This window comes from Carcharodon carcharias, chromosome 7 (genome assembly GCF_017639515.1).
Source record: "Carcharodon carcharias isolate sCarCar2 chromosome 7, sCarCar2.pri, whole genome shotgun sequence".
Taxonomy (NCBI): domain Eukaryota; kingdom Metazoa; phylum Chordata; class Chondrichthyes; order Lamniformes; family Lamnidae; genus Carcharodon; species Carcharodon carcharias.
In genome coordinates this window covers 20,406,146-20,428,401 of record NC_054473.1, presented here as the reverse complement: position 1 = coordinate 20,428,401, position 22,256 = coordinate 20,406,146, and the positions used below count along the sequence as shown (strand labels likewise).

General features: G+C 41.6%; 1 protein-coding gene across 1 annotated transcript in view; it reads left to right on the top strand.

The window, feature by feature from the left end:
* The window catches only part of LOC121279976 (cadherin EGF LAG seven-pass G-type receptor 3-like), a 642,224-nt gene that overhangs the window by 461,519 nt on the left and 158,449 nt on the right, over positions 1 to 22,256 (top strand). The window contains exons 24-28 of the mRNA XM_041191598.1: positions 974 to 1,180; positions 5,200 to 5,374; positions 7,348 to 7,460; positions 10,552 to 10,631; positions 19,491 to 19,617. Coding sequence (XP_041047532.1) covers positions 974 to 1,180; positions 5,200 to 5,374; positions 7,348 to 7,460; positions 10,552 to 10,631; positions 19,491 to 19,617 — 702 coding nt within the window. The remainder of the gene's footprint in view (positions 1 to 973; positions 1,181 to 5,199; positions 5,375 to 7,347; positions 7,461 to 10,551; positions 10,632 to 19,490; positions 19,618 to 22,256) is intronic.

Here is a 22,256-nt window from a genome sequence, read left to right as displayed (position 1 = left end):
TCGCTGCCTAAAAAAGATTCTCCTGATGTCGCCATTGCTTCTTTTGCCAATTACATTAAGTCTGTACCCTCTGGTTCTTGATCCTTCCGCCAATGGGAACAGCTTGTCCCTATCTATTCTGGACAGCCCCCTGATGATTTTCAATTCCTTTATCAAACCTCCTCTCAATCTTCTCTTCTCCAAGGAAAATAGTCCCAGCTTCTCCTTATGTCTACATAACTGAAGTTCCTCATCACTGGAACCATCCCCGTGAATCTTTTCTGCACATTCCCTGATAAGAACACAAGAAATAGGAGCAGGAGTAGACCATACAGCCCGTTGAGCCAACTCCACAACGCAGTACGATCATGGCTGATTTTGGGCTTCAACTCCACTTTCCCACCTGTTCCCCATATCCCTTGATTCTCTGAGACCAAAAATCTGTTTATCCCAGCCGTAAATGTAGTCAACAATGAAGCATCCACAACCCTCTGGGTCAGAGAATTCCAAAGATCCACAACCCTTTAAGTGAAGTAATTTCTCCTCACCTCAGTCGTAAACTATCAACCCATTAGCCTGAGATTGTTCCCCCGTGTTTTAGATTCCCCGACCTGCAGAAATGTCTACCCTGTAAAGCCCTTTCAAAATCTTGTATGTTTCAATGGGATCACCTCTCATTCTTCTAAACTCCAGAGAATGTAGACCCAATTTACTAATGTCTTCATATCCTTCCATGTGAGCGAATAGACAGGATGATGTAGTCTTGGTGCACACGAACAAGAAAAGACCCAAGATTGTGCTAAGTGAGCCAATTTCAGTTAAGGTGTGAGCACTGTTATATCTCATTCTAGAGCTTAAATAAATTGGGAAGACTGAGTGCAAAATGAGAGCGCTTCTTTGGAAAGAGCAATCAAGATAACAACAAAAGATCTCTTCATAAACTTCCTTATGTTCTTGCATTGAGTAAGCATCCTTTTGTAAATGTTCCTTGTAGCAGCTGGAAGGAGACCTAGAGACATTGGCCATTGTTACCTACTCGACTATCAGCGTGTCTCTTATGGCACTACTACTCACTTTCTTCATCCTGACCTGTCTAAATGGACTGAAATCCAATACTCGTGGCATCCACTGCAACATTGTTGCAGCCATCTTCTGCGCAGAGCTTGTCTTCCTTTTGGGAATTAATCAAACGGAAAATCAGGTAAGGAAGCTAGCCTCTAATAGTAACTATTTCCCACACTTTCACATGACAGAGATATTGGTGCTTTGGAGTTGTGTAGAGGTATGTGTCTCTATCTTGTATCGAACTAGTTAGTTTCCTGTGAGGTTACTTGTGGACAATTTCTTAAATTGTTTTTCTTCCTGTAATTGCCAATCTGATGGGTTCGATTGTAGTTTCTTCTCTTTCATTCTGTCATTCTTTACGTCCCCCTCTTTCTGTCTCTTTCTTTCTTTCCATTCACCTCTTATACATTCTCTTGGCTACAGCCTTTTATCTCACACTGCCCCTTTTCGAAACCTCACTATCTGCTCTTTGCATATTTGACCGTTTCTGTCTTTCTGAATATGTCCCTTCCCTTGTCCTTCTGTCTTTCCCTCTTTACCTCTATCACTCTGTGCCTTGCACACCTTTTTCTTCTCTGACACTCTCTGTGTCTTTATCTGGTGTACTCCATTTCCTCCCCTATGTCATAGAGTTCTGGCGACAAACTGGGGGCACCAAATCTCTTTTCGGTAAAAGCAAAAATGACCTTCTCCTCCCCTGGCAATGGAGGGGCAGTTGGGACACCTGCCATCTTTTTGCCCTGCACAAGGGAATGGAGGGGCTGGGAACATGTGTTTTCAGAACTAGAGGCAGGTGTTGAAAGCCAGGGGATGGGCTGGACAGTGGGAGGTCAGGACCTGGATTTCAAAGGGAATGATTGAAGCCTGGTATTTGGATTTAGAGGAGCAGATAAACCAGGACTGGGCTGGGAGGTAAAAAGGAGGCAAGCGTGAGGCTACAGCCTAATACTTCAGCAGTGAGAATTGCAGTATTTTCTGCAAACTGCATGAATAATATTACAAAAGCCAATCAGATCTGTGGCCACACTGTGCAATTATGAACAAACTTTTTCTGCATTAAAAAATTCCAAGATTAATGCAGAGTCACAAGTAACATAAACATGTTAACATCAGAAGGATTAAATCAGGCTTGTCCAACTGGCAGCCTGCAGGCTATATTGTGGCCCACAAAGCCACTGTTCAAATGCCAGTAAGACAGGTAAGTGAAATTCAAGATATTTCAAGGGGCTGCTCCTCCAATCACAGGCCGTTCCTTTCCCGCATTTGCTGCTGGTAGGCTGACTAGTAGGGACCCAGCTGTTGCACTCAGGTTGAAGTTAAGTAAGATGGGAAGCTGCTTGCTGCAGTTGCATGCAGGTTGATTGGAGAGCTGGTTCCGTGCTTAGAGAGCAGGAGGCTGGCTAACACTTTACCTGGATCAGTCCATCAGGAAACTCGTTGCTTTTGGGGTTTGGCTTTTTGGGGCGCTGGCAGTTTGGAGCACTGGCTGCTACTGCTCTGCTGGACTATACGGGGAGCTGCCTGCTGAAATTATGGGATGACATTTATCCTTGCCAACCAGAGTGGGCTGGGAGGTGGTGGGGGGGCGGTAATGCGTAGAATTAGCTGGGAAGCAGGGGGTGGAGTGCCCCTCATCTTCTCAGCTGCCTGTGATTCAGTCAGTGAAGGGAAGGTCGAGGACAGGCTTCTGCCCAGAGGCCAGTTGAAACCCATAAGTGGATTGGGGAGGGAACTTGGGTTAGCACATATGTAGAAGGATCCAGCCATGTTACAGCTGATCCTGAGTTTAGATTGGTTCTCACTTACCTGGTCTTTAGCAGCCTCCAGCTCAACTATTCTAATCAGAAGCATAAGACAATTTGCAAGCTAGAGTATCAGCTGTGTCCATGCTACAGCTACAGCCAATGCAGTCAGTTAGCTGCATTCAATGGCTTTGTGGACTTGAGCTGCTCCCAATGTTCAAATTTAACTTTCTGTTCTATTAGTGCTCTTAAGGGACAAATTGGACTGCTACTTATAATAATAAAAATAGCCATGTGTCACCAATTATAATGTTTACCTTGTACATGGAAATTCTAATTATTCAACAGATTCAGGCTGACACTTTTTATATGAAGCTCTGTTCGTTTAACAATGCCAATTCACTTACCCACACAGGGTTCCCAATGTTTATTTTTTAAATCAGACATCTTTGCCGTAATTAATTGATTTATTCCATTCTGTAAGAAGACCACAGTTGCATTGTCACAATTGCAGCACTTATGCATTATGGCTGTTAGTACTGACATTAAATTTCATAGTAATGCCACATTACGAACTTCACATAATCCAGGTTGAAGCAGCGTTGTCAGGTGCTGTCTTTCAATTGGGAGCGACTATACTGAGACCCCATCTGCTCAGGTGGATGTAAATTGTAAAGAAGAACATTGAGTTCTTCAAATGTCTTGACCCACCAACCAACAGCACGAAAAACAGTTTCCTGGTCACTTATTCATTTGCTCTTTGTGGGATCTTACTATGCTTAAATTGGCTTCAGCATTTATCTGCACAACAACATTTTAAAAGTAAACTATTGTTTGTAAAGCATATTCCTGTGCCCTGCACAGGATAATGAGGCACTATATAAAGGCAAGTTGCTTTTTTCTGAAAAGACAATATCATTTTTTCCACCAATAAGGTCATATTCTGCAAAGTTGGAATTCTTGCCATTTCCATAAGACCAAGCAGTAAAGCGTAATGAGTAATTAACATAAACCACACCATGATCTGTAAAAACAAAAAGCCTATTTAGGAGCACCTTATTGAGTGAAAACCAACCTCAGGATTTAGATAACTAGGTCGACATGATTGAATCCTTCAGCTATGTTACAGCTTTCAATGCATCCTCGCAAAATGACTTATTTGCCTAGACAAAACTTGAAAGAGCCGATGCAATGTTGAAAGATAAGCCTCTTCATATTACACTGAGGGAGAATGATTCAAGTACAATACACTCAAGCTTTTTCATATATCCTTAATGAGAACCATGGCACATTAAAAGTGCTTTGGCTTACTGGCACTACATTAGCAGTATGTATTCAATATCCAACTTACAATTTCTGATACTATTGTTTTTGCATTCTACGCTTATCCAAGAATATTCTCCCGTTGAGTGGTAGGGTAACATTGACAAGCTGGGTTCATCAATCCTGAAACATCTCCCACAATAATTAGTGTTACATTGAGAGATAAGGACAGCTGTAACACCTGTATTTTATTCACATCACAGTCTCAGCACAAATATAGTTCCTGTATAGCAGAGGCGTTATTAGTAGCAACCATCTTTTTTAAGGGTTTTCCAGCAAATATCTTATGTATTAGAAACTAGAAATTGTTTTCTATTGGTTAATTTTCTCAGTCTTCTCTTCGTCCTGTAAATTATAGGCTTTTAAAGCCAAAAGTTTGCAAGAACCACCTCCTCTTATCTCCTATTTGTGTCTACTTTGGTGATATCCTGCACTTCGGTCTTGTCCCTTCACCTAAGTTTTTCAATTTAAAAGAATAAACTTGAATTATACTTTATGGAGATGCCATTCACCAAGGATTGTAAGTGTCAGTGCAGGAATTAAGACAGTGCTGTCCAAAAGTTGCTGAAGAAACAGAAAAGGCTGGGAAGGAGTTACATGGAGGTTAAGATATGGCAAGCAATCGTTTCAGAACAGTAGCTCAGCTGAGCAATAAAGGTATCACTTGCTCTCCTGAGCAAATTTTGAGTGTCAGCAGAGCCCCACAAAACTGAATCACTGCCTTTAACAAACTGCCAGACATTTGCTCTATATAATTGAAACTTGTATCCTTGGAACTATCGTTATTTTTTAGTAAAAGTTTTCCCTCTGTTAAGCAGTAGGAGTCTTGGGCACGTAGGAAGAAACATGATAGAAATACAATGAGAACAGGTTTATAGTGTGCATCTTTAAGTTACTCCTACAACTTTTACATCTATCCATTGGTTGTTTTTTTTAATGATTTATGCTCCACGTTCACAAGTAATAGAAATCCATATAAAAGATGGCTCTTTCTTTATTGATTCATACAGTGCAAAGTTATCCTTTTTTTACCAATATGTGACACTTCAATACAGGATCTGTATTAACTATCCGAGTTTCTTTCCCACAGTTTCTCTGCACAGTGATTGCCATCTTGCTGCACTACTTTTTCATGGCAACCTTTGCTTGGATCTTTGTGGAGGGACTTCACATCTACCGAATGCAAACTGAAGCTAGGAACATCAACTATGGTGCCATGCGATTCTACTATGCCATTGGTTGGGGAGTGCCCGCTATCATCACAGGTTTGCATTAGTAGTACAAGCAGTGATAGGCTGGTCTAAATGTATGTGCACACGACTGAAAATGGGGCAGTCCAAACCATAATAATACTATGCAGCACTTTCTTGTCTCCTCTTGTACATGTATAATGCACAACAGGCAAGAGGGAGAAATTCACTCACTTAACTGTGTTGTGTCACTGATTACACCACTCCAGTGTTATCTGCTTTGACATGATCTACCCTCTAAAAACAGCAAATTTTCAGATACCTTTGCTTTATGCTTATAAAGCACACACCTTTGACAGATTATTTTTGTAAAGTGGCTCGAGGACCGGCTGGGAATATTTAAATTGAGTAACCCCTCCCCGCCCTTGACTGTATGCCATCTTCCAGGGGTCAAACCAGTGAGCTTAATACAATGGAAAGGGTAATTCATTGACATCTAAACAATGCAGCATTGTGTTAATAAGGTCACACTTGGTTCATAAAGGAGTATTGGGGCTTTTTCACTAACAGATGATCAAGGGAGGTTCCAGTAACTTCTTCAAAATTCTTTTTTTGAATGCTTTGTATTGGATTGTGAAATTGATCATAAGGGGCATAGATTAAGGATTATCACCAGAAGACAGAATGGGATTTAAGAACCTTTTTCACAAAGATGGTTATTAGAACATAGAATGCTTTATTTGAGACAAATGCAGTAAAGTCATTTAAAAGGGGTTGGATAAATATTTGAAAAAATGACGACGAAAAGATGGGAGGAAAGAGGTTTAGAACATACACCTGTAGTTGAGTTAGCGGCAGCACAAACATGATGGGCTGAATGGCCCCATTCGATGCTGTAATTTCTGTGATTTTTATCCCCAATTTTGCGACTGAATTTGTATCCATTAGAACCAAGACTTAGGCTAGTTACATTCATTTTCTTTTGTATTTCACAATGAGGAAATTAAATCTTTCATACAAGATTCAAGTAAATGTGCATTGTTTTCTCGCACTTCGATTCATTTTTTTATTTTTGCCACCAACCTCTCTATTTCTTCTTGCAGCTTATGGTTCTTAACTCTGCAGTCATCATCTTTGCTCAGTGACATTCCAGTCAGTTTTACGCATGTCTATCTTTTCCCCTGCCCCTTTCCTTGGGAGTAGAAATAGGAAGCAATGTTTCTATGTAGCAATGCATCTAGAGGCATGAAGGAGAGCTGACAAAACTCATCAACTGGCACAAGCAAGTTTAAGTCCTTTGGGACTTACTCTGTGGCTTTATATTTGAGTCAAGTAGTTATGTGCTACACAGCTGCCACAATATTCTGCTTCATTGTTCTTCTCATGGAATTAAGATTGAACCAAGCACCTGACTTCTCCCACCTCATAACTGTTTTCCAAATCGTTAATGATTCATCTCTTCAATCCTCAGAAGGCAAACTGCCAAAATATTGAACTCTTTCATTACTAAAGGTAGTTTTGCCATTCTGGGCATCACTTCCACCATGTAATACCTTCATGACTTGCATTGCCTTTGAGCTTGTGCTCCTATTGCATTCAGAGTTCAAGACCTTCGTATAAACCAGGTTTCCCTAAATTCGGGAATCATTGACTTATTCGTTGTGAATTTTTGCACTGTCATGACAAGTTTTAGAATACCTGAATTATCTTGTTCAATTTTGTATTTGAGCACCTCTGGTTTTTGGGAATCGCAGATATGGTTAGATTTGTATTTCTCATGTCACTTACAAAGAGGGCACATTTTTCTTCTTAATTTCTGCATTTTACAGTCATTCACCCCCCCAACACCAAACCATCCCAAATTGCTCTTAAGTATCTGCCTATATAACTGGCCACCAGGAGGCACATAACAGCAACCGAGTTTGACCTGGTTTTAATTTCCCTCCCACTACTTTTCATGAGGGGATATTATGGACTCCTGTCTGTGAAGATTTGAAGCTCAGTATATTTTCCATTTTTAAAAAATCTATCATTACTATGTTTTCCAGGTCTTGCGGTTGGTCTGGACCCAGAGGGTTATGGAAATCCTGATTTCTGCTGGATCTCTGTCCACGATAAGCTGATCTGGAGCTTTGCTGGACCAATTGCTGTTGTTATTTTGGTAACTATCACTACTTATTTTTTAAAATGAGTACTCAAGAGTTATGTGCCTCCCTCAAAAACACTTTACTTAATGAGCTAGCCAAGTCCTAAAGGACATAACTGACATAACTGCTAGACTAGGTCTTCAGTAGGTGGTGAGGAAACCAACAAGAGGGAAAAATCTATTTGACTTCGCTCTCACCAGTCTACCTGTCACAGATGCATCTGATAATGATAGTAGGAGTGACTACTGCACTGTCCTTTTGGAGACAAAATCCCCTCTTTGTACTGGGGATTCCATCCGTTGTATTGTTTGACACACCACCTTGCTAAATTAGATAGATTCAGACCAGATATAGCTACTCAAAACTGGGTGTCCATGGGATGCTTTGGGTCATCAGAGACAACAGAGTTGGATTCAACAACACCCTGTAATCTCATGGCCCAGCATATCCCTCACTCTGCCATTAACATCAAGCCAGGATATCAACCCTGGTTCAATGAAGAGTGGAGGAGAGCATGCCAGCTGCAGCAGCAGGTGTACCTAAAAATAAGATGCCATTCTTGTGAAGCTATGACACAGGATCATATGCATGCTAAATAGTAGAAGCAGCATGCAAAGACAGATCTAAGCAATCCCACAACCAATGAATCAGGTGGTGGTGGACAATTAAACAACTAATTACAGGAGGAGACTCCACAAATATCCCCATCCTCAATGATGGGGGAGCCCAACATATCAGTGCAAAAGATGAGGCTGAAGCATTTGCAACCATCTTTAGCCAGAAATGTCAAGTGGATGATCCATCTTAGCCGCCTCCTGTGGCCCCCAACATCATAGATGCTATTCTTCAACCAATTTAGTTCACTCCACATAATACCAAGAAGTAGCTCAAGGCACTGGATACTGCAAAGTCTGCGGACCCTGACAACATCCTGGTATTAATCCTGAAGACTTGTGTTCTAAAACTAGCCACACCCCTAGCCAAGCTGTTCCAGTGCAGCTACAACAGTGGCATCTACCCAACAATGTGGAAAATTGCCCAGGTTAGTTCTATCCACAAAAAACAGGTCAGATGTTATCCAGCCAATTATCACCCCAAACCGCTACTCTCGATCATCAGCAAAGTGATGGAAGGCGCCATCAACAGTGTTATCAAGTGGCACTTGCATAGCAGTAACCAGCTTACTGATGCTCAGCTTGAGTTCTGCTAAGGCCACTCAGCTCTAACTTCATTACAGCCTTGATCCAAGCATGGACAAAAGAGCTGAATTCATCAGGTGCGGTGAGAGTAACTGTCCTTGACATCAAGGCAGCATTTGATCAATAATGGCATAAAGGAGCCCCAACAAAATTGAAGTTAATAGGAAACAGGGGAAAACTCTCCACAGGTTGGTGTCATACCTATCAAAGAGAAAGATGGTTGTAATCTCAGCCCCAGGATACCACTTCAGGAGTTCCACAGGGCAGTGTCTTAGGTCCAACTATCTTTAGCTGCTTGATCGATAATCTTTCCTCCATTATAAGGTCAGAAGTCAGGATGTGCGCTGATGATTGCACTGTGTTCAATAGCATTCACAGCTCCTCACACGCTGAAGCAGTCCATGTCCATATACAGTAAGACCTGAGCATCATTCAGGCTTGGGCTGCTAAATGGCAAGTAATATTCATACCACATAGGTACTAGACGATGACCATCTCCAACAAGAGAGAATCTAACCATCTCCCCTTGACTTTCAATAGAATTACTATTGTTGAATCTCCTTCCTCAACATCCTGGGGGTTACCATTGATCACAAACTTGAACAGTCACATAAATACTGCCAGAAGATCAGAGATTGGGAATTCTGGAATGAGTTATTTACCTTCTGACTCCTCAAAGTCTGTCCAACATGTGCAAGGCACAAATCAATAGTGTGTTGGAATATTCTTACTTGCCTGGGTAAGTGAAACTCCAACGACATTCAAGAAGCACAACATCATCCGGGACAAAGCAGCCCGCTTGGTCAGCTCCCAATCCACTACCTTAACATTCACTCACTCCATTGGCGTACAATGGCAGCAGTGTGTACCATATACAAGATGCGTGCAGCAACTTACTAAGTTTCCTTCGACAGCACCTTCCACACCTGCGACCTTGACCACCTAGAAGAACAAGAGAAGGAAGCACATGGGAACACCACCACCTGCAAGTTTCTCTTCAAGCCATACTGACTTAGAACTACATTGCTGTTCCTAACCGCAGGAGGAGGCTCCACAAATCCTCCATGATGGGGGAAGCGCTATACATTAGTTAAAAGATGAGGCTGAAGCATTTGCAACCATTTTCAACTGGAAGTGTTGCATGTTAAACTCAGCCCCAGGATAGTACTACAGGAGTTCCTTAGGGCAGTGTCCTGGGCCTGACTATCTTTAGCTGCTTCATTAATGACCTTGCCTCCATTATAAGATCAGAAATGGGAATGTTCACTGATGATTGCACTGTATTCATTCACTGTTCATTCACCATTCCTTCACTGTCATTGAGTCAAAAACCAGGAACTCCCTTCGTAACAGCACTCTAGGTGTACCTACACCAGATGGACCACAGCGGTTCAATAAGGCGGCTCACCATCTTTTCTAAGGCAATTAGAGATGGGCAATAAATGCTGGCCTTGCTAAGGGTGTTCACATTCATGAACAAGTGAAAAAAGTCCACCCTTCCTACTGAGGGCTCCCAAATTCTATAAGATCCTGATCCAAACAATGGGAAAAAATCACAACAACTGTTTGTTTATCGGTCATCGATGAATGAAAATGGCCGTCAAGATTCTCTGTGCAAAAATGAAATTTAGTATTTTTTTGAAGAACTCCTGTGTTTGTGCGTTATTTCAGAGTCTGATTGCAAGAAAATTCTAATTAAACCACCCCCCCCCCCTCCCTCTTTGGTTCTGGTTAATTTTTGCCCTGATTCCAATTCCTTCCCCATTGAGATCATGATTGTCATAATTTCATATAGTCCTTATGTCCTGCTGTTGCTATTTACTACATCTCATCGAATGGATGCTTCAATCCCTTTTTGAAGCTTGAGCTTTGTTTAAAGTTTCACTTAGGTATTTATTGCTTTTAGATGAACATTGTGATCTCCTTGTTGGTAGCAAGAATGTCCTGTGCCCCAACACAGAAGGAAGCCAAGAAAAGATCAATCCTGTGAGTAGTAAAAGAAATGCAGTAAAGTGAAACAACTAACAATTGGCATTTTAATAGTGTTTTACGATTTACTGCAGATGTTTCCACTGTTTTCTCAATTTGACTTTTATTCGTTTGCTTAGAGTTTTGTCATATGCTGAAGTAAGTGGGCTGTTCAAGCAGACCTTCCACCTGAGCATTTATAAAGGTGCATATTACCGGTAAATCCAAAAGAAAGGTTTAGAAATTGCAAACTTCACCAGTGATGTACCTTCCAGCACCAGATAATGGAGTTATTGAAAATGGTGGGAATACTCAGCAGCTCTGGCAGCGTCTGCGGAGAGAGAAAAAGAGTTAACGTTTCGAGTCTGTAATAGAGGAGATGAGATATATCAGACAAGTTGCTTCTGAAGAAGAGATACACGAACTCAAAACATTAACTCTTTTTCTCTCTCCACGGATGCTGCCAGCCCTGCTGAGTTTTTCCAACATTCTCTGTTTTTATTTCAGATTTCCAGCATTCGCAGTATTTTGCTTTTATCTTATTGAAAATGGTGACTTTTGCTGTCATTTAAAATGAAAACATAAGGCTTTGCAAAAGTCCCACCCTGGAGTCAGTTTTAAATTCTTTGAGGAATATGTAAAGGCTCTCAGTTGAGTCAAAAGGATAAAACAGAGAGAGAGAGAGAGAGAGAGAGAGAGAGAGAGAGTAGATCAATGCTGATAAGGTAATAGCTGTTAAGAGGCATACTTCTGTTTTGTGAATCCCATCCCAAGGTTTAGGAAGTGGGTTTGAATGATGAAGCAGATTAGAACAGTGATAAATATATGATGCCTATATTTTACTACACATTCACTTGATAGGGTGCACTGAGTAAAGTCTTCTTCCCTGGGAAAGATGATTTGAAATAGGATGAGACACAATTCATTCAACTTAGTGAAATATAAGGAGGAGAAAAGTGCACACTGTTAGATTTAAAGCTAAGAAGGACGATGAGAAGAAAGTTCAGGCGGACAATGACAGTGGTGTTGATGAAATGGAAGGAAATGGGAAGTTGGAGTGTGGAGAAGACTGAGCAAAAATGAGAGGAGATGAGATCTATCAGACAAGTTGTTTCCTTTGTGATATTACAAAGGCAACAGCGAGGTGATAATGACTGCCCTTGACATCCAGGGAGCCTTTGACAGAGTGTGGCATCGAGGAGCCCTAGCAAAATTGGCGTCAATGGAATCAGGATGAAAACTCACCACTGGGTGGAGTCATACCTAGCACAAAGGAAGATGGTTGTGGTTGTTGGAGGTCAATCATCTCAGTTCCAGGATAGCACTGTAGGAGTTCCTCAGGGTCGTGCCCTAGGCCCAACCATCTTCAGCTGCTTTATCAACAACCTTCCTTCTATAATAAGGTCAAAAGTAGGGATGTTCTCTGGTGATTACACAATGTTCAGCACCATTTGCGTTGACTCAGATACTGGAACAGTCCATGTCCAAATGCAGCAAGACAATATCCAGGTTTGGGCTGACAAGTGGCAAGTAACCTTTGCGCCACACAAGTGCCAGGCAATGACCATCTCCAATAAGGGAGAATCTAGCCATCGCCCCTTGATATTCAAAGGCATAACCATCACTGAATCACCCACTGTCACCATCCTGGGGTTGCCATTGACCAGAAACCGAACTGGACTAGCCATAAGCAGGTCAGAGGCTTTTTTTAATTCATTCCTGTGGCGCGTAACTCACCTCTTGACTCCACAAGCCTTGTCCACCATCTACAAGGCACAACTCAGGAGTGTGATGGAATACTCTCCACTTGCCTGGATGAGTGCAGCTCCAACAATACTCAAGAAGCTTAATTAACACCATCCAGGGCAAAGCATCCCGCTTGATTGGCACCCCATTCACAAACATTTACTCCCATCACTACTAAAGCACAGTGGCAGCAGCGTGTCATCTACAAGATGCACTGCAGCAACTCACCACAGCTCCTTAGACAGCACCTTTCAAACCCACGACTGCTACCATCTAGAAGGACAAGGGCAGCAGGCACATGGGAGCACCACCAGCTGGAAGTTCCCCTCCAAGTCACTCACCATCCTGACTTGGAAATATATCATTGTTCCTTCACTGTCAAAATCCTGAAACTCCCTCCCTAACAGCACTGTGGGTGTACCTACACCACATGGACTGCAGCGGTTCAAGAAGGCAGCTCACCACCACCTTCTCAAGGGCAATTAAGGATGGGCAATGAATGCTGGACTAGACAGTGATGCCCACATCCCATGAATGAATTTTTTAAAAACACAGATGAGATAAAGCACTGTATAAAAGGAAGTTCATTTATATGTCCTCTCTAGGAATGTGAGAGAAATATTAAACAAACTACCCAAAATATGAGAACAGTTTTCAGTCAGAAAGACTTGAGCTTTGACTGGTTCCACTCATGCATTTTCAATCATAGAGAGCTTCTTGCAATGGCTTCTCTTCTGGCTCCTGCGCTGTTACCTCTGAACTCCTCCAAGTTCTACCCCTGGTTCCCAACTGTTTCTCATCTGCATGCTGCCCATGGCAACATCATCTGAAAACATGATGTCAGGTTTCGCATGAAAGCCTCACCTCCATTTGTTTCAATCTCTGAATTTCTTTGTGTTGTCAGCTTGCTTGCCCAGTATTCATCTTGGAATATGTTGCTGTTTCCTCCAATTGACCATCAAGTGGCCAGGAATCATCGTCTTCGGCCTCCTCCCCAAACTCCATTCCTTTCTCCCCCTGTCTAACCACTGTTTTGGGTTTCTTTTTCCACTTCTGTAACATCTCCCACAGCTGCCCTTGCCTTAGCTCACCTACTGCTGAAACCATCATCCGTGCTTTTGTTAGCTCTAGACTCAATTAGTCTAGTGCTGTTCTGGCTGACCACCTCATCTTCCACTGTTTGTAAACTTGAGCTCAGTGAAAACTCTGCTGTCCAAACCCTAACTCGCACCAAGACCCATTCATCCGTTAATCCTGTGCTTGTTAACCCACATTGGCTCCCAGTCTACCAACATCTCAATTTTAAAGCTGAGAGGCGATAGCTGTTAAGTTAGACTTGAGAGACTTCAAGAATACTATGGGAGAAATGTTCTGCTTTCGCAGTTCCGGCACAGAACTTGCCTACTGCAAATGTGCATCAGAAAAAAAGTTTATAGAGGATAGTATGCCCACCATGCAACCCTTTGAGCTTTCCATCTGTTCATTTTAATGGAGAAAAAATTGGGTGAATTATATATTGGGCATGCTCTTCTCCATAGTATTCTGATATGCACCATGCTCTGCAATGGGATCACAAGATCAGCAAATGACCTCCTTTTTCTTGAAAATCAAAAGAAAACAACTTTTCATCATCAGCCTCTGCTGCAAACTCTGTTCCCTGGCCCCTTTCCCAACCACTGTTGCATATTTATTTTTCGCTTAAAAATTAAATTATGTTTGACATGCTACAAATAGAATACACAGATGTCAGAAACAGCTCATCAGGGATTCCAACAAAATCATTAAATAATTATCAGGAAGGAAAATAAATTTTCAGCTATCATTTCCCAGTAGCTATAACTTAAGCCTGCGACGTTACAGCTCACTAAGGGAGTTAAAACTGACAGCATCGAGGCATCTGGGAGTGAGGCAGAGAATAACATTTCAAACCCACGAGCTGCCAGATAACTTGGTTTGAACAAAAAATTATCTGTGTCATTTGAGCAATATAAGGGGGAAGAAATAAAAGATTATTCATTCATATGTTCATTCAAAGTACAAATTTTCAGTTGTCTTCCTCCATTTATGTCACATGAGCTTTGTATTGATTTTATTATTTCTTTCATTGAGTTTAGTTCATTGTGAAGATGTTTGCCTGTTATTCTTCCTGTATTAACCCAAGTTTTAGGTTCCTGTTCTTCATTTTTATTTATATTTATTTTCTTCTTGAGTTTCTACCAATCCTTGTTCTCTTGCCCTTCTAATCTGCCAATCAATTTGTTGTGAAAGTGATGGCTTATTCGTGGAGATGATCAAACCAAGGACTGTAAAAATCTCAGTTACGCAACAAAAAGATTTGTTAATTTTATGTATAATTTATACTGGACAATATCTTCCGCTGGACTCACTGCAGTTGGGAGGGCTTGAGGATGTTGGCTTCAGATCTTTATTCCAGAAGTGCCTTGTCTGTGATCTTTCTCCTTGGCCATACCTAACTATCACATGCTGCATCTACAGGTGCACTGATAAAATTCACCCAACTTGAGCCCATGAGACTGATAATTACCTGGACCTTGAATGGGTGCTGCAGCTTCACATTATGAGCTTTCTAGCTGCCCTCATAGAATCTGCATGTTTTCCTTGCTGCCCTTGACTGAGATATACCTGTTGACCATCCAGAATTTTATGACAATAAATTTCTGAATTTTTTTTTTCACCTGTTCAATGCAAAAACAGCATCTGGTTTCATTGTCCTCTGTACTGGCGATGTCCAAACTATTGCTCCTTGACATTTTAAACCTCAAAGCCTACACAACTTAATCTCATCTCTACCCTTATATTTCTTATGTTTTGATTCGTTCTGTTTTAATTATGTGGGTCTATAGGTTTGTTTTAACACTTAGCTCAATTGTGGAAAAATCAAGATCTGTTCGTATCAGCAATTGTAAGAGACATACAAATTAATGGTAATTAGATTTAAACTTCCATCTGGCCCATGAAGCCAAAAGACCTCTCCAAGACATCAACCAGTTGTCTGAGATACTGTTGTCAGAGACTTCTTGTCTTAAGGAGCAGAGAGAGAGAGAAATGGGGATAAAATTTGAGGAATAAACAGTTCAGAAATGTGTTCTGCAGTGCCATTTTCATGACAGAAGATCACAAATGCTATTACTTGGATTTATACAGTATAATAGCACCACCTGGTACAAAGAAACAGCACTACATGAACAGAAAATACTCTGTTTTGCAGTTTGCCATTACCACCATATCCAAACTAGAGATCCATTAAATCTTTTATTTTGTTCCCAGAGTGCATCAACACAGACTGATTTCAGGAATTTGTGGGCTTGAGACTAACATTTCTGCTAGAATAGTAGACAAAGGAATTTCAGGTGACCACATAGATATTTGTAAGCTATTATGCAACAGCATAATTACATCATCTGTTAGTTAATTATCCAGTTGCTGTTAAGGTTACTGACTGATTTTTCACAAGGTCTATGAGGCCTTCTGTTGATATCCCATTTTCCATAAGGGGCTACGTGATCAGTGAGGGTTTACTATTTGTTTGATTTTGTTTATGTTAATCATAGGAGGAGGTTATTGCTCATTCCTAATTTTCCATTTTTAAAGTTGTTGCAGTATTAAGTGTCATTTATATTATGTGAGCCTTTTAGTTTTTTCCTATCTCTCAAGATACCTGAAGTCATATAATTACTATGGCACAGGAGGCCATTCAGCCCATTGTGTCCATGCTGGCTTTCTGTAGAGCAACCCAGTCAGTCCCATTCCCCTGCTCTGTCCCTGTAACCCAGCAAGTTTATTTCCCTTAAGTGCCCATCCAATTTCCTTTTGAAATCATTCATCATGTCTCTTCCACCCCACCTCCTAGGCAGCAAGTTCAAGATCATTACCATTTGTTGCATAAAAATGTTCCTTCTCGCATCCCCAATGCAATCCTTGTGTAAAACCTTCATTCTGTCTCCCCTAGCCCTTGTACTATCAGCTAATGGGAACAGTTTTTCTTTGTTTACCTTAGCTAAACCTAAACAAAAACATAATTTTGTACACCTCTACCAAACTTCTCCTCATCCTCCTTTGCTCCAATAAGTCATATCTGCAGGAAAACATTCAGCAAATGAACCTGTTACATTTTTTTAAAAAATGCACCCAAAATTAGTTTTGTGCAGCCTGTTGCTGAGATGTTATGCACCAACTTTTAAGCCTGAATATCATTCTTAGCAATTTAACATGTTCAAACCTCTTAACCACCAACACCACAAGTAAGCAGTTATGATGAAGTCACTATTCCCAACTGGTTTTAAAACCTAGGCCCAAATCTTCTGCTCTTTGAATCGTCCCTGACCTACATGGAAATTGCCTGGGAAGTTTCACCTTCCGATGGGCAATTCTCCCACTGCCCGGAATCCTCCACAAATACCTCCAACTCTTGAGTTAGAGTCGGAAACTTCAGACATGTACTTACCTGGATAGTTACTTAGGAAATGCAAGACAGATGAAAACCTAACTTCTGTGTAACTACGGTACCCACCCGACCCGACTACCCCCACCCACCCCCACTGGCCCAACCCAACAACCACACGACTATCTCCCAACCTGACTGCTACCCAGGGACAGGTCCTGTCTTCCACCCGACTCCACGGGCAGAATTTTGCCCTTGATGGGCAGGCGGGCCCCACCGGCTCGGCGGCGGGTGGGCAGCCGATCGCTGCCGCCGAAAGGGACCCCACCGCCATTTTAAGTGGGCGGACCGACATTTTAAGTGGGCAGGCCGCCCAACAGGAAGTGCTATGCGCTTCCTGTGCGGGGGAGGGGTGGGGGGGATTCCTCAACTGTCAGAGTGCGCACATCTTCCTGAGACTAAGTGCTGTCTCAGGGAGCTCGGTGAAAGGTTTGTAAACTTCAAAAATAGAAAAATTTAAAAATTATCAACATGTCCCCCTCATGTGAGAATATCACACGAGATGGGACATGTTAATAAAAAGCACAGAAACTTTATTAAACTTTTTAAAAACAGACATGAAACCTCATCCCGCCAGTGGATGAGGTTTCATGTATTTTTCAGAAGCCCGCTGGGGCTCCTGGCCTGTCCGCCAGCCTTAAGGTTGAACGGGCAGGGCCTTTAATTGTTTTAACTACCCTGTCAATGGCCTCAATTGGCTATTGACAGGTCGGCAGGCGGACAGCTGATTTCGCTGTCTGCCCGCCTTCCTAAGCATTTAAATGGGGCAGGATGAGGTCGGGGGTTCCTCCTGACATCATCCCGCGTCATTTTTCCATTGGCAAGCGGGCCCCGCCCCCAGCTCGCCAACGGAAAAATTCTGCCCTGCTCCTCTGCAACAGAGCTTCCCGAGGGATGCTGTTCTCCCTATTTCTGGAAAAGCTGAGCTCAGAAGGTCCAGAAGAAATGTAGAGCACCATTGAGTTGGGGGGAATGTTCGAACAGAGTGGCAATCTGACAATGATTGCCACTTATCGGAAGATCTGGTCCATAGTAACCATCCGTAGGATGACTTTACCTTCTCAATGTTCAAGCCTTTTTAATCTTGATTATTTTTACTGAATCTTCACTCTAGTTTGACTGAATTGTTGTCTGATCATGCCATGATTGACCCTCTGCCATGCCCTTCATCTTGCCCTGAGCAACATTCAATAGAACAAATTGAGTGAAAAGAGAGATGCAGTATAATCTACAGTAAAATACCTAGGATATAAACAAAACCTGGAACAATTGTGTTGTGGGTTTTGATAAGAGGCTTGTTGGGCAAAGTGAAGAATTGACATGCATTTTAGGAATAAGTACTTCTTTACTGTGTCTTATTTCTTTGTTTACCTTAAGTCATATTTCATAAACCACTCCACTGCAAGCAGCCTTCCTTTGACTCTATTCGTTCTGAGGTCTGTCATTGTAGGCTGGAGGGCAAAACAAGAAGATAAAAGTTAGAAGAAATGCAAGCCAGCAAAATCAGTACTAATTTCTTATGGTAAATTGTTTTGGCCATGTTGGAGACATAAGTGTAATTACTGGGAGAAGAAGAAATTAGGAATACAATAAAGGAAACAAATAGTAGTTTGAGGAGTAACTGAATTTTGCATCTAGAATTTCCAAGTTGAAAGTAATGTTTTAAAACATCTTTTTATTTAACCACAATTTTTAGTATGCTGCAGCTGAACAAATTGAAGTTTCAATTCTATGACAGTCCACCTCTTTCCAGCCACAATGTGCAATTTATCTTGTATCTACTCGAGCAGTGTTCCCCCTGCAAAATCTTCTGGACAGCTGGGTGTTCTCTGATGTCTGTCCAGGCCTTATTTTTGTTTACATGCTTAGGGCTGCCAAGCGACGTGTGAGGAACTGGGACACCGGGATTAAACCTGGGCCCTACACAAACTTCGTTCTTATCAGTTCTCTGTGAGTAGATGCCATTTCCCCTGGGGTCCTGCCCCCCCCCTCACCCCCCGCCCCCCCCTTCATGACCCTTTTTCTCCCCCAAAAATAACGTCTCTGTATCTTTTTCCTGTTTGTCTCCCTGTGTTGTCTTCTCACCAGCAGACAACGTCTTCCAGCCAGAAGGATGGGTCAAATTGCCCTACGTCATTTTTCGCATCTATGGTCAGCACCGTCCCTATCAGGAAGCACAATTCAGATGATGTAACTTCATTCCCATACATGCAAGGTAGAATGTACCAACACCTTGTGGCATTCCATCCAGTGATACCGTGCAAGAACTGAAGTAGCCAAGCTGTCTGAGCAGAGAAGCATCGTTGAGTGTCAGGCAGGCTCAGAACTTGAACATGTGAATCCCTGGTCAGGAGACGTATAGCTTAGAGCTGCCTTTTCCGAACTGCACCATTCTTTTTAATTATAACATGTATGTTTTTCTTTAACAACTGCTTAAATTCCCATATGTGCTCCTGAAATGTATCTTACCGATGGGCCTATATTTGTCCAGTTCCCTTGCCCCTGATTAAAAACAATTGGTACCTTTTCTCCTGTACTGAGCCTTTCCCATTCACCAGCACATTTTTGTTTTAAACTCTGGCAGGTATGCTGTTTCTGCCAACTTGCTATGTTGCTCCCCTGCTCTGTCTCATATGTAGGTTATTCTCTGGTTCTCTCTGTCTCTCTAGTACCACAATTCGAAGCGCCTTCATTCTGCTACTAATCGTTAGTGCCACCTGGCTTTTTGGGCTGATGGCCGTCAACAACAGCATCCTTGCTTTTCACTACCTCTACACTGTTCTCTGCTGTTTTCAGGTAAACACTTACTCTCACTAACAGTCTGCATGGGAGCATGTACTAAGATTTCCTGCCTGAATGGTGGAATTCAACCCATTGTTTCTCATTGTTGAAAATTGTTTTTAAAATTTGTGGCTAGTGCGCAGCTTTAGCTTATCTCAAATTTCACGACTTCTTTGAAACTCTCATATAGATTTGAAACTGATATTTGGATGCATGTCTGTGTCACAGTGTCTTCTATTACAGAATCAGCATTATCAACACAGGTTCCCAAACTAAGCAAAAGTTGAGAAATCACTTATATGGTGCTAATGTGTAAAATATAAATTGTGTAACATTACATTTATTTCCAGTCCTGAATGTTTTGTGTCTCAGAGCCAAATAGGTGCCAGATGTGGTAAATCTTATGTCACCTGGGGTAGAAAGGAGTTGACATCCAAAAGCTGTGTTGCTGTCTGGTGTTATTTGTCTTGCATCAGATGAATACAACTATATAAATGCATATCTTTTTTACAAACCGTATACCATTCTAATATATACATACAGTGCACATGGAAGCGCTGCTTTACACACAGTGCGCTGTACCTGCATCATCTGAGGTAGGATATGTATCTAAATAAATAGCATTTGTCTGACATCTATCAATATTGATGCTGCACTGATTATCCCTTATCAATGGTATAGATATCAATGAAATAGAAGATAATGGAACTTAAATGAAAGTGATTGCCTTTAAGACTGAAGCTAGAGCTCGTTGCTCCATGGAAGTGAGAGTGAAACCACAGTGCAGTTCAGCTTGAGATTAAAATTAGCAGTGCAGTGGCAATTTTAAAGTTAATTTCTCCAACAAATTCATATTTGCTTGTGTGTTCAAAATACTCTTCTTAATATGTTCATCCTTGGGAATAGTTAAATCAGTATCAGAATGAAATCAATTTGTAAGGTACTCAAAGGGAGGAAATCTCATTGTGTACTTTACCTTTTTGCCAGAATTATCAATCAAAGGAATTTCAGCCCTATGTCTATTTTGCAGGATTTAAAAAGAAAAACAGCAAGGTCCTATTTGGCTGCTTTGTTACAAAATCACCACTCAGGAAATTACTTAATTGTTCATCTGGACTACCACCACAGGGTTTTAACAAACTGCTTCAGTATGCAAAGGATGTAATTAAGTAACTAGCTTTAAAGCATCCTCCCCAACCCCATCCCTCACCCCCCTGAAACTAGCTTCTGAATATGTAAACGTCCCAATATGAGGATATACGTATAAACCATAGAATCATAGAACATTTACGGCACAGAAAGAGGCCACTTGGCCCATCGTGTCTGCACCGGTCAAGAAATAAGCCAACCAACCAAATCCCACTTTCCAGCATTTGGTCCATAGTCCTGCAGGTTACAGCACTTGAGGTGGATATCCAGACACCTTTTAAATACGTTGAGGGTTTCTGCCTCTACCACCCTTTCAGGCAGTGAGTTCCAGACCCCTACTACCCTCTGGGTGAAAAAACTTTCCTCACCACCCCTCTAATCTTTCTACCAATCACTTTAAATCTATGCCCCCCCTAGTCACTGACCTCTCGCTAAAGTAAATAGGCCCTTCCATCCACACTATCCTTGCCTGCTATAATTTTGTACAACTCAATCAAATCTCCCCTCAGCCTCCTCTGTTCCAAGGAGAACAACCCCAGCCTATCCCATCTTTCCTCATAGCTGCAATTTTCCAGTCCTGGCAACATTCTCGTAAATCTCCTCTGTACCCTCTCTAATGCAAATACATCCTTTCTGTAATGAGGTGACCAGAACTGCACACAGTACTCAAGTTGTGGTCTAACTAATGATTTATACAGTTCCAGCATAACCTCCCTGCTCTTATATTCTGTACCTTGGCTAATAAAGGAAAGGATTCCACATGCCTTCTTACCCACCTTATCGACCTGTCCTACTACCTTCAGGGATCTGTGCACATTCACTCCAAAGTCCCCCACTTCCTCTACACCTCTCAGTATTCTCCCATTAATTGTGAATTCCTTAGCCTTGTTTGACATCCCCAAACACACCTCATTAAATAGCAAAAGTGAGTACTCTTCAAAACTACTTAGTTGATTCTAAAGGGCTTTGATGAGGACATGACAGGCGCTGTACAAGTATAAGTTCTTCATTTTCTTTATCTAGCAAGATAGTCACTGATGAAGTAAAAATAAGGTCTGCAGTCCCACTCCTGGCACAGGCTGGGAACACGTGCTGGGAAGAGTTCCATTCCTAGATATGATTTTTTTTTCTCTCCATTAACTTTAATCAATGGAAGATTGCAGGCTTGGAGATGTCCCAATATGCCAGTCTAGCATGCATCAGGTACAGAGTAGTGGAATCTTTATTTCCTACCTGGCTCCTATGTCTTTAAAGAACTGATGATGCAACTATAAGAAATAGGAGCAAGAGTAGGCCATACAGTCCCTCAAGTATGTTCCATCATTTATTATGAACACGGTTGATTTTCTCCATCAACTCCAGTTTCCTGACCTATCCCCATATCCCTCAATTCCCTTAGTATCCCAAAATCTCTTGATCTCGGTTTTGAATATACACACTGATTAAGTATCCACAGTCCTGTGGGTTAGAGAATTCCAAATATTCAAAACCACCTGAGTAGCGAA